The 15,521-nt window shown below is 41.0% G+C and overlaps 1 protein-coding gene across 1 annotated transcript in view; it reads right to left on the reverse strand.

Annotated features, from left to right (window-relative positions):
* Nucleotides 1-3,769: 3,769 nt before the first annotated feature.
* The window catches only part of MTURN (maturin, neural progenitor differentiation regulator homolog), a 39,395-nt gene continuing 27,643 nt past the window's right edge, over nt 3,770-15,521 (reverse strand). Inside the window, exon 3 of the mRNA XM_030206241.1 lies at nt 3,770-7,259. Coding sequence (XP_030062101.1) covers nt 7,149-7,259 — 111 coding nt within the window. The 3' untranslated portion in view covers nt 3,770-7,148. The remainder of the gene's footprint in view (nt 7,260-15,521) is intronic.

Here is a 15,521-nt window from a genome sequence, read left to right on the forward strand (position 1 = left end):
TTCCCGTCCCTCTGGTTCTCTAACTCTCAGCTATGACACACTGAATGTCAACAACATAAAACACCCTCTCTAACCTCACACACTACCAGGCCCATCTCTGCAAATTTTAATTTGTGATCAAAACTGTTCAAGTACTTAGATTGATGTATCGCTATAGCTGCTAACCACCCCCAGGCTCTAGTGCAAATTTTTAACCAACTCTCTCCTCCAGTCACCATTTTACCCTATGACCTCTCCCTGTTCTCTCTCCTCTCTTGCTGATGCCTAGTCCTCCAAAATTGTCCTTTCATGTGCTTTCCTGCCTCCCTTGCCCTCCCCCCAGTCCTCCTTTAGCTATCTTCCGTGCTTAAAGCCTTACAGTCACTGAACCTTTGGATCCTTGGCCTACACAGCTGGTTAAGCGCCTTGCTCAACCCTTCTTCCCCTCCCACAGGCTAGCTTTTCCCTGGGTGTAGTGCCTCTTCTCTGGAAACATACCCTAGTGACCCTCCCCCCCTTATTCAGAAACACCAACTTGACCCTTCCCTCCCTAATTTCCACCCCATCTCTAACTTGCCATCTTTTCCTAAAATTTTAGATAAGCTTGCCCTTTCTCAGCTACAATTCTTTGTATAACTTGCATCCCTTCCAGGCTGGCTTCTGGGTCAGCCACAGCACTACGATCCTTCTTCTGGCTCTTTATGACATTGGTGTTGGTCAAGAACAGCCCAATCTGTTATCATCTCTCTTGATCTTTCTTCAGCATTTGGTCTAGATCATCACTCTCTTCTTCTTCTTTGCTGTCTTTTCTCCGTTCGTCTGTTTCTGTCCTCTCTTGGTTTTCTAGCTATCTTCTTGGTTTTCTAGCTATCTCACAGACCGTTCCTATCAACTTCCAGGTTATCAACCAATTAGAATCAAGTATGTCTTAGCCATGACTATTCTTCACCCAAGCCCCATCTACTCTCTGCCCAAGCCCTGCCCCTTTTGATGACAGCACTTGAAGTGACTCCTCCCTAAACCCTACCCTTTTAGTTTATGTCATAGGAAGTAGCATCATGTCTTTGCCCAGGCCATGCCCCTTTGGCAAGATGGCAGTGACTTTAGATCAAACAAATCCAAGATGGCAGTGCCTATAGTGTCAGTTCCTGTTTCACATTACTCACCATCATCTTGGATTAGTGACAAGAAGTGACATCCATCACCAGACACTGCCCCCCTACAGCCTCAGAGGCTCACATACAGTTTGTACAAACACTGACCATGCGCAGTTGAGCCCCACTTATTTTTTTTACAACCCTTAAAGTGTATTTTTGTCACTATGGGCAACTGAGAGCAAATATCTCACTGTGTGACAGTCTTGAAAGGGTTTTTTTTTTTTTTTTGGTTTGCTTCTTTTGCTCACAGTATAATACCCTCAGGGCAATCAATCGGTTCAGAACAAAAAGCACAGTTGAAGAGGTTTGAAAAGCTCCCCCCCCCCCCCCCCCCCCCCCCCCATATCCTTTCTAGAATAAGCATAGTTTGCCATACGAATCCCTTTCATTCATTCATTCCAGCTCAAAGCTGCACAGGATTCCCCCCCCCCCCCAAGCTTAAACCCCAATTTGCTTGGTGAGACACCTTACTAGAATGATGTCTTGTACCTCAGAGGCCAGCACCCCTCCATTTCCCTACACACGTTCTGTTCCTTTTACTTCTAAAACGTTTCCCACATGGTACACCCTTATCCAGATCAGGATTAATTTTTAATAGATTTACCAGGTAAAAAGAACCTTCCACAGCTTCCCTGTCACATATTAGACTTTAGGGTGCAGTTAAACCTCACCACCAAGGCTGCTTTTATATCCTTGTTCCTTAGAAAGTGATGGACTCATTTGTTTTCAGTGATGGCTGCAGAGGTTTGTAAAAAAAAAAATTTTTTTAACTCTTTACCCTTGTCAATCTGTATTTGGCTACTTCTTGACTGTTTTTTTTTTTTTTTTTTAAATCGAGGCCCATGCGTATTTTGTTAAGATGTCAATAGTATGTATTTATAGCAACTATTAAAACATGACAGCTCTACTAAGTCCTATTGCTACTGTGCATCCACCTCTGAAACTATGGTTCTGTTTCTGTCAAATCAAATACAGGCAAGAGGATCCAGAATGTGTCATTGTTAAAAGCAATCAGGTATTTAACAGAAAAAAAAATAACCACCTTAGGTATTTTATTACAAGAATAAAACTATTCACTATCTTCATACCACCAATCCTCTGATTTCTTATACTATCCTGCAATAGCAGAAGTATTAAGTCCATTATTGGTCAATTTGTGGGAAAATGAAAACATTTTTTGCTTGGTGTCTCTGCAATGGATTTACTATCTTGGAATCCTGCAGGAGCTATGCAGAAATACAATACATATTATGATGAGACATACTTCCTAAATTTCAAATATGCTCAAACGTAAGTGCCTAAGTGGACATCTTTTCTGCCTTTGCAGGGCAGTATAGAAGGGTTAGATCACAAAAAACAAGGCGGCAGACGATCTACAAAATCCAACGTGAGGCAAACAAAAAAAAAAAAACAAAAAAAAGAGATCGGTAGTATAGTTGAAACTTTATTAGAAAAATAATCGCCCAACACTGATTGTGTTTCACCCGCAAGGGCTGCGTCAGGGGCTTGTGCTCAAAGGAGGAACATCATATGGTCACAAAAATCTAGTGGGCGAAACACAGTCTGTGTCGGGCGATTATTTTTCTAATAAAGTTTCAACTATACTACTGATTGATCTGCTCTTTTTTGCCTAGAAGGGTTAGATTCCAAACCCTTTAATACCAACCCTTTTAGCTCGATACGACACAGGTCTCAACTGTAGTATATTGCCATACAGTGCAGCAAGCAAATAGAAAAATCTACTTACTTCGGGGGGAAAAAAAGTGACCTGTATACCTTTGCATTTCATAAGCAATTTAACTGCAAGCTCCAGCTACATGTCTCAAGGTTAGACATGAAATCAGGCAAAGTTAATTCAAAAGACTTGGAACTTTTCTGTTTGGCATTGTAGAATGGTGTCACTGCCTTAGACAATCCATTTCAGTTATCATCAAAAGCGTTTCATTCCAGTTCCAACATTTTATACTGAAGCAGCATTCCTTATAGGACAAAACATCTTCACTCTGTATATAGCTAGTTCCATTAATCCCTGCTTTAAGCAAAACACTTGAACACCACACACTTTTTCAGACAGAGTTAAAATGGTTTTATTTTTCCCCTCCAAAAGACAGAAGCAAACTTTTTTTTTGTTTTAACATGCAAACTTAGCACAGACCTTGTCTACATAAATAATGGTATGCACCTTAATTACAGAAAAATAAAATTTAAAAAGGTATTCTATCACAGTATCTTACATGAAGCTGTTATGACATGGCAGACACAATGATATTTTATGATGCAGGGCTCAAGCCACAACTTGGATGGATAACAATGCGATTCCAGTGACTATTAAAATTGGCATTTTAAATGAAGCACATGTTACAGGGCTTGCAGTCTTGTTTCTATTTACAGGGACTAAGAAACAAAATGGAAAACAAACAAAAAAATAATGTATTGATATTAGGCCACTACACACTGGGCTTGCTGATAGAGCTCCAGCACAGACCATTATACACATAAGCCATGGACAACATATAATCAGACACGTTAATAGACACATCCTTTTAAAGCTCAACGGTTTTGCATTAACAGGCACAGCTATAGTTAAATTAGCTCTCAATCCTTTGAAATACAGGTGTGATGTTATTTTTTTACCAAGAAGGCAGCCTTTCAACCTGGCAGATTTATAGTTGGGTATGTTTGAAAATGTCTGCAACTGTGGTTCTGGACCAAAGGACTACACCCCCTAGAGAATGGAAAAATGGATTAGAAAACAAGAAACCCTCCAAAAACCTTTTCATCGAAAAGCTAGGTACTTTCTTCTGTGCATCACACTCTCCTCATGCCCATGATTCAGCAGAAGTGTCCACAGAGGAAACAAATATTCCCTTAGCACATACCAAGGGGTAAATTCTCAAAAGATCACCAAGGGATGATCTGCATTTTAAGCACAAATTCTGTAACAGCAGTTGTACTAGTACTCTATAATGGTAATTATGCACACAAGTTCAATGGCTGGCATAAATGCTAGAATAACCTTGTGCCTGTAACTGCCTGACATCCCCCCCCCCCCCCCCCCGACCTACCATGCCCCTCCCAGGTCCACGCCCCCTAGAAGTTGCACACACTGGAATTTGAGCATTCAACATAAAATATTTCAAAGGCCAACTATTATTGCCAATAATTGGCCATTAATTCCAATTAACCAGTTATTGAAGTTATGTGCACCACTGATCTTAATTTATAATTTCTGCGTGCAAATGTGAGCACTATTTGGAAAATTCAGCAAGCAAGTTTATAGAATTAGGGGGCAAGTGATTCTAGAGAAACTATTTTAAATACATTTTATCTCTCTTTAAATTTGTTACAGTCAATTTATCTCATGACAAATGCCAGGCGTACAGCTCATAAATCTATTTCTGTCAGTCACAAATATTCTTACAGCAGTAGGCACTGGCACTGAAAAAGCTCCCTCACATCATTCCGACCCCTGCTTTAAAAGGACCACCCCTAAAGGGTAATTCACACTCACATCTTAACAGTGGTTTTCTAAGCAATCAACTGAAACCATCAATGCATTGCTCTAAATAGATTTCAGATGGTAACGATGTATATTTCCCTAGGGCGGGTACTTAATTTCAATGTTACGTATCCATGGGGAGCACATAGGTCCTGGCTGACTGAGTAGAATATTTTTTAAGTGTTCCTTTGAAAAACTGTTCTGGGTTTCTAAACAGTCCAACTGAATGATCAATGACCATCTTGGCTGAAAGTTCAAAAGAAGTCTGTTTACCACTATGCAGGGTGTAGTGAAATGAAGGGCAGTTCTGGTCTTCATCCTCAGAAAACTTGCTACCTTCAGAGGATGATTTCTCAAAGTCATTAAAAAATAAAAACCACATATCTTTATCAAGCAATCCGCTATTTGAAATATTCTGGAAAACAGCAATTGGCCAAAAGGGATACCACATAATCCTCTACTTTTCGCCTATTGCTGGAATTGAAATTCCTGCAGCCCAGGTCGCAGACTCACCAACAGCAAAGAACGTCCCTGTGGCAAGGGAACAATATCATTAGATAGTGCAAAGATTTCAGGTTCATTTTTCTTTTCTTGAAACAAGGCTTCAATATAGCCAATTAGATTCCTAAGGATTAGGGCACAACATGAATATGAGCACACACAGGTGTGGTCCAAGCTGAAGTAAAATTTAAAAATTTGTTTTATTATTACATACATTCAGTTTTAGCAATGCACACCATATTGTATAAACATGTACATACTTAGCGCCCTTGATATATACAATTTTTCAGCAAGCAAGTTTTTCTCTTCTCTACGTCACAGATCATGCTGGGTACAGGGATGTGAAACTACCATCATTAGTATCACGCTTGCAAACAAAGATTGTTTACAGCAAGGGGGCTGAATTAGCATATAACAAACTTGGACACTAGGCCTCTCAAAATGGATTAGAGGGCCTGGTGCCCATAGACATGGAGCAAAGTGCAATAGATAACACTGCACAGGATAAACACAGTGCTTACAGTCACAAAAAAAAAAAAAAAAGTTACTGCAGAGGAAGCATTGATGTTTGACACCAGGATCTATCCTTATCAGCCCTGGGAGAGGGGCACACTAGTATCATGACTCATTTTCTCTTAGTTAAATCATGCCTACCCCTTCATGGCGTAAGAGTCATGGCCCCTGCCAGTGTGTACATACCACTCGTGGACTGAAACAATGCTTTTCCCAGCTCTCAACCTTATATCTAGTCTCTCATATGGTCCCAGTGGATGCAGCGAGTACACAGCCACTGTGCCAATGCACCATCCTTGCCCATCCTGCATCAAAAGTGAAGGGCTACCTGCTACTCAGGCCACGGAAATCTTCATGCGTGCAAGTTTTACTACTGAAATCTGAAGAATTTAAATACTCCTCATGTTTAAAGATTAATATTCTGAGAAATGGCTAGAATTTATTTTTTTTAAACACTACAGCTGTATTTCTACACTTGCAACATGTTTTTTCTCATTTGATTTCACTGTATACAGTCAAGTTTAATTTTCTTTCACTTTCCATGCAACCTTAACACCTGCCAGTCCTTTCTAGTTCATGCGCCTCCAACTGCCCCTCTGAAAAGAAAACCTGCTAATTTAAAGGCCATTTTATAAGCACCTTGTCTCCAAAATAAAAACAAGCAAATTCAAATTAATTCTCCTCTCGCCTTCCTGGAATATTAAGAGACTACCATTATATTCAATTTAGAAACCTGCACCTTAATTTGGGCTTCTAGTGAACTCCACATATTCTATGGCTTTATTAGATAGGTTGCATTCTCTTGGAGTTTAATTCAGCTACTTAAGTAAATGTTTAATGGAATAACATTTTTTGATTTGTCATTTCATGCCATATGTTGCTAGTATTTGATGAATTAGTCATGAAGAAGCACCAAAAAAAAATTTTTCAAAAACAAAATTGAGTCACCGACTTATGTTGTATAAGAGTGTCACTCCCACTACACCTTCCTCTTCTGTTAACCTTCTATCACAACATCTGTCACAACTGTACACATTGTCTGGTAGCTGGTAAAAACAAACACATATGAAGAAATCTCCAAAACCAAGTTTAAAAAGGAAAAAAGAAAAACAGCTTGCTGACATGAGATGGGCAGACTGTTTCCCTGACCGTGTGCATTTCACTACATGAGGTGAGAGACCAGGGCTTAACAGAAAGCTGAAATGGTTCTTACATTCAAAGGACTCAAAGTGCTGTTATTCTCTATTATAGACTGAGGAGGCCTTTAGCAACCAAGCTAAGCCTAAGTAAGGGTGAAATGCAACCAAGACAATCCATATAGACTCCACTGAAGCAGGAGTGAAACTGCAGTCACTTGATTGAGCATTATGTATATATGTATGTATGTAGATATGTGTGTCTGCATATTTGTATATACACACACGCATATATATCTGATTTAAGCATAGCTCAGAGATAGTTTGTAGTTGCCGGTTTAATATTTTTAATTCCTTGGTAATTTACTGCTGACTGACACCCATTTGTTGATGGTCTGCTTCAGGTTCTTCCTCTTCAACATCTGCATTATATTCTTCAAAAGCATCGTCATCTACATCTGGAAGACCCAGCAACTAGGAAAAAAAAAGAAAAAAGAAAAAAAAAAGTGTGGACAGTTTTATTAGTCACCAGCACCACCCCCCTTGCTGTACTCATAGCAATCTCGTTAAAAAAAAAAAAAAATCAACACACCTCTCATGCCCTGCTTGTCTATTAGAGAAACTGACTATACACATACAATGGCTCCCTAGGACTGGGTAATCAACAAACTAGGTGGTTGCCTAGGGCAGCAACTTCCAGCAGAGGAGGAAGGGGAGAGAAGAGTAGCTGCAGGTTAAGAATGTTAACAGTTGTTCTACTGGGTCAGACCAAAGGTCCAACACAGCATACTGTTTCCAACAGTGGCCAGTCCAGGTCACAAGTACCTGGCAGAGTCCCAAAACACAGCAAGAAATGTCTTGTTTTTAAACACAGGGCTAAGCAATGGCTTTCCTCAGGTCTACCTTAATAATGGTTTATAGACACTTCCTCCAGGAATTCATCCAAACCTTTTTTTTTTTTTAAGCTCAGCTACATTGGCTGACAGCCACAAAACCTCAAAGAAAAATTAGAGTCTACTTGTACCCAGTGGATGGGTTTTGGAAATTACCCTTGTTATGCATACACACACAAAATGAGCATTATTTTAAATGAATTCTACAATGGTAAATAATAAAACCCTGGCTTCTCCTACTAGATTAACCGGAGGAGTGGGGGGAAGAGAAACGAGTTGCAGGGAATAGATTTTGGGGATTGGGTCAGTTGCAAGGGGCAATTTTTTGCGGTGGAAACAATTTGACAGGGGGGAAGAGTCTGTTCTACACTGTTTGGATTATTGCAACCTTACATTTCAACTTATTTATTTAAAGATTTATATCCTGCCTTGACCAAAGCAGACTACAATTGCATATACATAATTAAAAAGTAAACAAAGTCAATGATGATCCTTACAAAATCATGTTTCTTAAAGAGATTCTCTCTCTAGCAACTCACCTACAAAACAGTGAGCATGTTAAAAATAATCTAAAATACTACATACCAACATACACAATGCACAATAAACAAACTATCTGCAAGAGTACATACAATCCACATAAAGGGAATCTTATTCCTCTAAAAAAGCTTTTACAAAGCAATGAGTCTTCAACAATCTTTTAAATTGATGCACATTCCCACAATATCTTAAAGAGCCAGGAAGCTTGTTCCACAATAAGGGTGCTGCAAAAGACAAGGAACAGTTCCCAGTCTCAGAATGACAACATGCTGTAGCAGACAGGCCGCACAATTTGCTTAGCAGGTTCTCAATAGAAATCAAACAAAATAAAACATGGAAAAGAAAATAAGATGATGATACCTTTTTTATTGGACATAACTTAATACATTTCTTGATTAGCTTTCGAAGGTTGCCCTTCTTCCTCAGATCGGAAATAAGCAAATGTGCTAGCTGACAGTGTATATAAGTGAAAACATTCAAGCATTACTATGACAGTCTGACAGGGTGGGAGGATGGGGGTGGGTAGGAGGTATGCATGGGGACATCAAAGCATATCATTGATATTCTAACAGGGTGGGTGTGGATAGGTGAGGGGAGGGTGATCAACAGAGACATACAGCTTTATGGTTATGTCAGCTAGCACATTTGCTTATTTCCGATCTGAGGAAGAAGGGCAACCTCCGAAAGCTAATCAAGAAATGTATTAAGTTATGTCCAATAAAAAAGGTATCATCTTATTTTCTTTTCCATGTTTTATTTTGTTTGATTTCTATTGATAACCTTAAGAGTGGACTAACACGGCTACCACACTCCTCTACTTAGCAGGTTCTGATATCAATGAGTGTTTCAGCATGTACATTTTCAAGTTATCGACAAAATAACTAGGTACTTCAGCATATTACACCATTACAAGTTTTGCAAAAACAACTGCAAGGCTATTGACAGGCATAAATAGATTTGATCATATCAGGCCAGCTCTTAAAAAGCTCCACTGTCTTCCAATATATTTTTGCAAATGGTTCAAGGTCTTGGTTCTGATCCATAAAATTCTTCAATTAGTATACCAGTGTACCTTTCAGATTTGCTTACTCCCTACTCCTCATCCAGATCACTCCATTCTCAATATATATCAGTCAGTTATGTCTTCCCTCTTTATTTCGGCAACAATTAAACTAGGTCAGTGTTTCCCAAGTCCGGTCCTGGAGTATCCCTTGCCAGTAAGGTTTTTAGGATATCCACAATGAATGTGCATGAACCTGATTTGCACATACTGCCTCCATTATATGCAACTCTTTCATGCATATTCACTGTGGATGTCCTTGCCTCCTCTAAAGGAAGACTGAATCTAAGGAAAGCAAGGTTTTTGAGTGGAAGAACTAGCCTTCCATGGTCTATACTTCCGCGCTTCGTGAAAACAAGACTAAGCTGCCTGGAGAAGTGTCTTAGAGGCTTGTCCTCAGGTAGCCGCTGGACCTTGGAATCTCCCAGATCTTTAACAATCTTCTCCAAATCCGCACCAAAGAGTAGTTTCCCCGAAAGCGCAACTTCGCCAGACGAGATTTGGATGCCACATTAGCAGCCCAATGCCTCAACCATTGCCAGCGTCGCACCAAAACGGCCAAGTCCATACCCTTAGCTGACGCTCAGAGAATATCATAAAGAGCATCTGACAAATAGGAGAACCCTGCCTCTACAAAAAGAAGAAACTACTGGCTGAGAATTTAACGCAGCTAGTTGAAAGGTAAGCTTCAAAGAAGCCTCAAGCTTGCAGTCATACATATCCTTTAATGCAGTGCTGCCGCCTTCAATAGGGATTGTGGTACATTTATTAACTGCAGAAATAAGGGCATCCACATTAGGCAGAGCAAACTGCTCTAAAATCAGATGGCAGTAGGGGATATAATTTGGACACAGCGCAAGCCACTCGGAGGTTAGAATCAGGGGTTTCCCACTGAGCTGTAATAAAGCTCCTGCATAGCCTCATGAATATGGAAAGATACAGGAGGTCTCTTAGTACCCAACATAATAGATGGAGCAGGACTAGAGGACTGAGAAGCAGGGGAAGAAATGTTGAAAGCCTCCATAGATTTTGTGATCAACAGAGGTAACTCCGCTTTCAAAAACAGCCTAGCTACAAGTAGGGTCATAACCCTGTCTGCATTGAAATGTCCAAGTCAGGGATATCAGCAGAACTAGGAGTCAGAATACACAGATAAAACCTCCTCCGAGTCCCAAGGAGGAATATTCTCCAAATCCTGCGAAACAAAGTTTTTTTTGTTTCTTAGGAAGTTGCTCCTCAAAAGCAATGTGAGGGGAAGGAAAGGCAGCTTGAAACAACTTTAATAAAAAGATCTGATGTAATAAAAGAACAAATTCAGGCAAAAACAGCAGGGCAGAGACTTCTACCCCCACAAAACTAACATATCAGAACACTATAGCAGATGAGGAACCCACTGACAAAACTGCTGCCAAATCCTCATGGAGAACAGGAACCGTGAGCACCGAGACCGCCAAAACCGCCATCAGAGCAGGTCTGGATTGAACTCCCGGAGATGGAGTACTGACGGCCAAAGAAGGCAAAAGCGGCATGTTCACAGAAGTAACCAAGAGCTTACTCCCGCAGCACACACAAGACTTAATAGGCTCAGACACAGAGAATAATATAGTCAGAAAACAGTCAGTCTAGTGGACCTCCAAGGCACTGAAGCACCACAATCTTACCACAGCACAAAAAGCTCTCAAAGACAACCGCAGTGTTTTTTTTTTCTTTAAGGTAGAGGCAGGAGAAAGAGAAGGTAAGACTGAGAAAAAGAGTTAGAAAGTGGCAATGGGGGAGCAGGGAGGAACCTAGACCACTAGGTTTACACATGAGGCACAGGATATTCTCAACCCAAAATCAACTGAACCTGCCAGCAGGACAGGAGGTCAAACAGAAGTCACCACAGCACACAGGAGCTGCTATCCCGCCTCCTGGAGATACAGAATACTGGCTTGGTTGCTAAGTGCATGAGCTTATGAGACAACTCAGAGTTCTCTATCTCCACCTGCTGGCGGACGGTCACAACGCATGTGTCTCAACTGATCCTTGGGACGTAATGAAAGTTACTATTACTGCTTGTTATGTTCAGTACTAGTATGTGATGTATTAGCTTGACATGTTTGCATGTGTTTGCTATTTGTTCACTTACTGCTGTGCTGCATTCTTGCTAGTACTTTTGTGTCATTGGATACTAACACACATGCATGAAAATCTTAGCTACAGGTGTAAGATGCCAAGCGCCCCTACAGCACTTCCTATTTTATTTGGGGGGGGGGGGGGGTGAAATATGGGGGTAAAAGCCCCTTCTACAATAAATCTGACCCCCTATTGGAACCAACTTGATGGCAACCTGAATGTTGCAAGCAAGGAGGAATGTGGGCAATCTTGACATGGTCCCTTTGTCATATTGACCCAGCCTAACATACTATAACCTATTCAGGAAGGACAGGGTAGGAAAAAAGGGTGGAGGGGCGGTATATGTAAAGAATAATACTGAAGTGACACAACTGCAGGACGTATTGGGTAAGGAAGAGGCACTGTGGGTCAAACTGGTAAGAGGGAAAGGAAAATTACATTGGTGTAAGATACATGTCACCTTCACAGTCATAAGAAATGGAGAGAGACTTAACTGAAGACATCAACAAGATAGTTTGGAAAGGGGAGGAATTACCGATAGGTGATTTTAATATGCTGGACATCAACTGGGGTGTCCCTGCTACGGATCTTCTAAAATCAAAGGGATCTTGGATTCTCTAAAGGAAGAATTGTTCCAGCAGCAGGTAACGGAACCGACACAGGATGGAGCTATTCTAGACCTGGTGCTTACAAATGAGGAAAATGTTTCCAATGTATCGGTGGGAGATCAGTTGGCATCTAGTGATCTCCAAATGGTGTGGTTCAATATTAAAACAAGGGAGGAGAGGCCTTACTCTAAGATTAAAGGTCCTAAATTTCAAAAGAATTAACTTTGCCGAGATGGGGGAATTTCTCAAGGAAGAGTTAGTTGGATGGGAGCAGCTGAAGGATGTAGACAACAGTGGGCGAAACTGAAAGCAGCTATTTTAAAGGTGACAAACCTTTATGTTAGAAAATTAGATAAAAGTAAGAGGAAAAGAAGGCCACTCTGATTCTCAAATGTAGTAGCTGAAAAGGTAAGGGAAAGAAGGTTAGCCTTCTTACAGTACAAGATGACTCAAAGAGGAAGACAGGCAAAAGTACCTAGAAAAGCTAATGGAAGCTGGAAAAGTTGTTAGGAAAGCGAAGAGGCAAATGAAAAAAATAGTAGATATTGTAAAATTGGGAGGGACAAGACATTTCAGATATGTAAGTGACAGGAGGAAGTGCCAAAATAGCATTGTGAAGCTGAGGGGGAGAAATATGTAGAAGCTGATAAGAATAAAGCTGAACTGCTTTACAATTATTTCTGTTCTGTATTCATGGATGGAAGGCCGGGAAGGACAGCAGAAAACAAAAGCAAATGGGGGATAGATGTATGGTACACAGTGTTCATGAGGAGCTAGCTAAACTAAAAGTAGACAAAGCAATGGGGCCCGATGGGATACATCAGAGGGATCTCAAGGAACTCAAAACAGTTCTGGTGGCTCTGCTGTCTGACCTCTTCAATGTTTCCTTAGAGGACGGAGCTTGGGAATTACAGACCATCAGTCTGACCTCGGTGGTGAGCAAACTAATGGAAACGCTTCTAAAGCGTAGGATTGTGAGGTTTCTCAAATCAAATGGACTGCAGGACCCAAGATGCATGTCTTCACTAGAGGCAGGTCGTGCCAGACAAATCTGATTGATTTCTTTGACTGGGTAACCAAACTGTTGGACTTGGGAGGAGCATTAGATGTTGTGTACTTGGATTTTAGCAAAGTTTTTGACACGGTTCCGCACAAGTGACTAATAAATGGAGTGCCTTCGATACGAGACCTAAAGTGACTGACGGGGTTAAAAACTGGTTAAGTGAGAGGAGACAGAGGGTAATGGTAAATGGACCTTGCTCTGAGGAAAGGGATGTTATCAGTGGTGCGCTGCAGGGATCGGGCCAGCTCTCTAACATTTTTGTGAGTGATATTGCTGAAGGGCTGTCTGGTAAGGCTTGTCTCTATGCGGATGATACCAAACTCTGTAATAGGGTGGACACCCCGGAATATGTGGTTGGCATGAGGAAGAATCTATCGAAGCTTGAAGAATGGTCTGATATTTGGCTAATAAGATTTAATTAGCAACGAAGATTTAATGCTAAGAAATGCAAGGGCCAAGTACTTGGGTTGCAAGAATCCAAGGGAACGGTACAATACAGGGAGTGAAGTGCTTCTGTGTATGCAAGAAGAACGAGACTTGGGCGTGATTATGTCTCTTGACCTTACAGTGACCAAACAGGTAGAAAGGGCAACGGTCAAAGCCAGAAGGATGTTTGGGTGCATAAAGAGAGGGATGACCAGCAGAAAAAAAAAGAGGTGCTAGTGCCCTTGTATAAGTCTCTGGTGATATCCCATTTAAAGTACTGAGTGCAATTCTGAAGACTGCACCTAAAGAAAGATATAAACAGGATGGAGTCCTCCCTGAGGGTTAGTAATAACTTTGGGGCTTTTCTCTCCCATCCCCAGCAAATTTAGTTTAAAGCCCTCATTAGTGCTTTAGCCAGTCTGTTATTAAGACACTTCGTCCCTTCCTTGAAAGATGACACCATCACCACTCAGTAGCTCTTGGAAAATCATCCCATTGTCTGGGAAAACTAAGCGCTCGTGTTGGCACCAATCACGCAGCCACACATTTAGCTCCCTCATTTGACTTTTTACCTTCAACAGGGAGGATCGATGAGAACACTGCCTAGGTGATTCACCCTCTGACCCAGAGCCTTGAAGTCACATTTTGATATGTTCAGTAGGATACCTAGCTGTATTATTTGTGCCAAGATGGATGAGCAACATAGGATAGTGATCAGTAGGCTTGATGAGTCTAGGCAGTCTTTCCGCTACAACTCAAATCTTTGCACCAGGCAGACAGCACACCTCACTGGACATCATGTCTGGTCAGCAGATGGGCACCCTCAGTATCCGTCAGAAGAGAATCATCAACCACCATTACCTTTCGCTTCTTATTGGCCACTGCTCCAGTGGCTTTGGGATTTTTGATCGTTGTTTCCTCCTGTTCCTGAGATGTTTTCAGCTCTTCTGCCTTCAGGGCTGCGAACCGATTCTTCAGTTCAACAGAAGATGGAATTTGGGGGTTGATTTTATAGTATCTGGTGTCCTGTGCCCAGCTAGCCTCTTTCTGCACAAGACCTTCTCTCCCTTTGCTGGAGGTCCTCAATGTTGCAACATGCATTTCTGGGAGGAATTTCTGGTTTCTCACAGATGCTTCTTAATCTTGCGACCTCCTCTTAGTTCTTATACTTCTTTCATAAGGGATTCAATGTGTATGCATTTATCACATGAAACCAGAATTTTGCTTTGGGCATTCAAGTCTGGACAGAGGCAGAAGCTGTAATGAGAGCTGCAGCTTTAGGAGTACATTGTTTCTTTGCCATACTTCAAGTGTAGGAGCTTTTTGTACCTGTGGATAAAGGGAACTGAAAAAGGCCTACCAACCCTATTTTTGACTTCACCTGTTCTGTAAGTTACGGGAGGCAGGTAGTTTTGTTGTGATATCTAAGAACTTGTTCAGATTTACTCTGTGGATGTAGTCAATCTACTTCCTTGCCTATTATTGGGATATTCAGTGATTTAGCTTATCCTCCCAGGTTTTAGAAAAAAATTTTTCTAATATGTAGTGTTTGGTTGTAGGCCTAAATCAACGGATTAATCTTACAAGTAGAAACCCAGAATAAAACCGATCTCAATGTATAGGTAACAGTTAAGTGACAATGATTTATTGTTTATCCTTTCAACAATACCACTACTGCTCACAGCTCCAGAAAGGAAAGGCTAACGAGGTTAGGGCTCTTCAGCTTGGAAAAGAGACGGCTCAGGGGAGATATGATTGAGGTCTATAAAATTCTGAGTGGTGTAGACAGTTCACTCTTTCAAAAAGTACAAAGACCGGAGAGACACAATGAAATTACATGGAAATACTTTTAAAACAAATAGGACGAAATATTTTTTCACTCAATGAATAATTAAGCTCTGGAACTCTTTGCTGGAGGACGTGGTAACAGCGGTTAGCGTATCTGGGTTTAAAAAAAGGTCTGGACAAATTCCTGGAGGAAAAGTCCATGGTCTGCTATTGGGACAGACATGGGAAACAACTGCTTGCCCT

This window comes from Microcaecilia unicolor, chromosome 1 (assembly GCF_901765095.1).
Source record: "Microcaecilia unicolor chromosome 1, aMicUni1.1, whole genome shotgun sequence".
Classification (NCBI taxonomy): domain Eukaryota; kingdom Metazoa; phylum Chordata; class Amphibia; order Gymnophiona; family Siphonopidae; genus Microcaecilia; species Microcaecilia unicolor.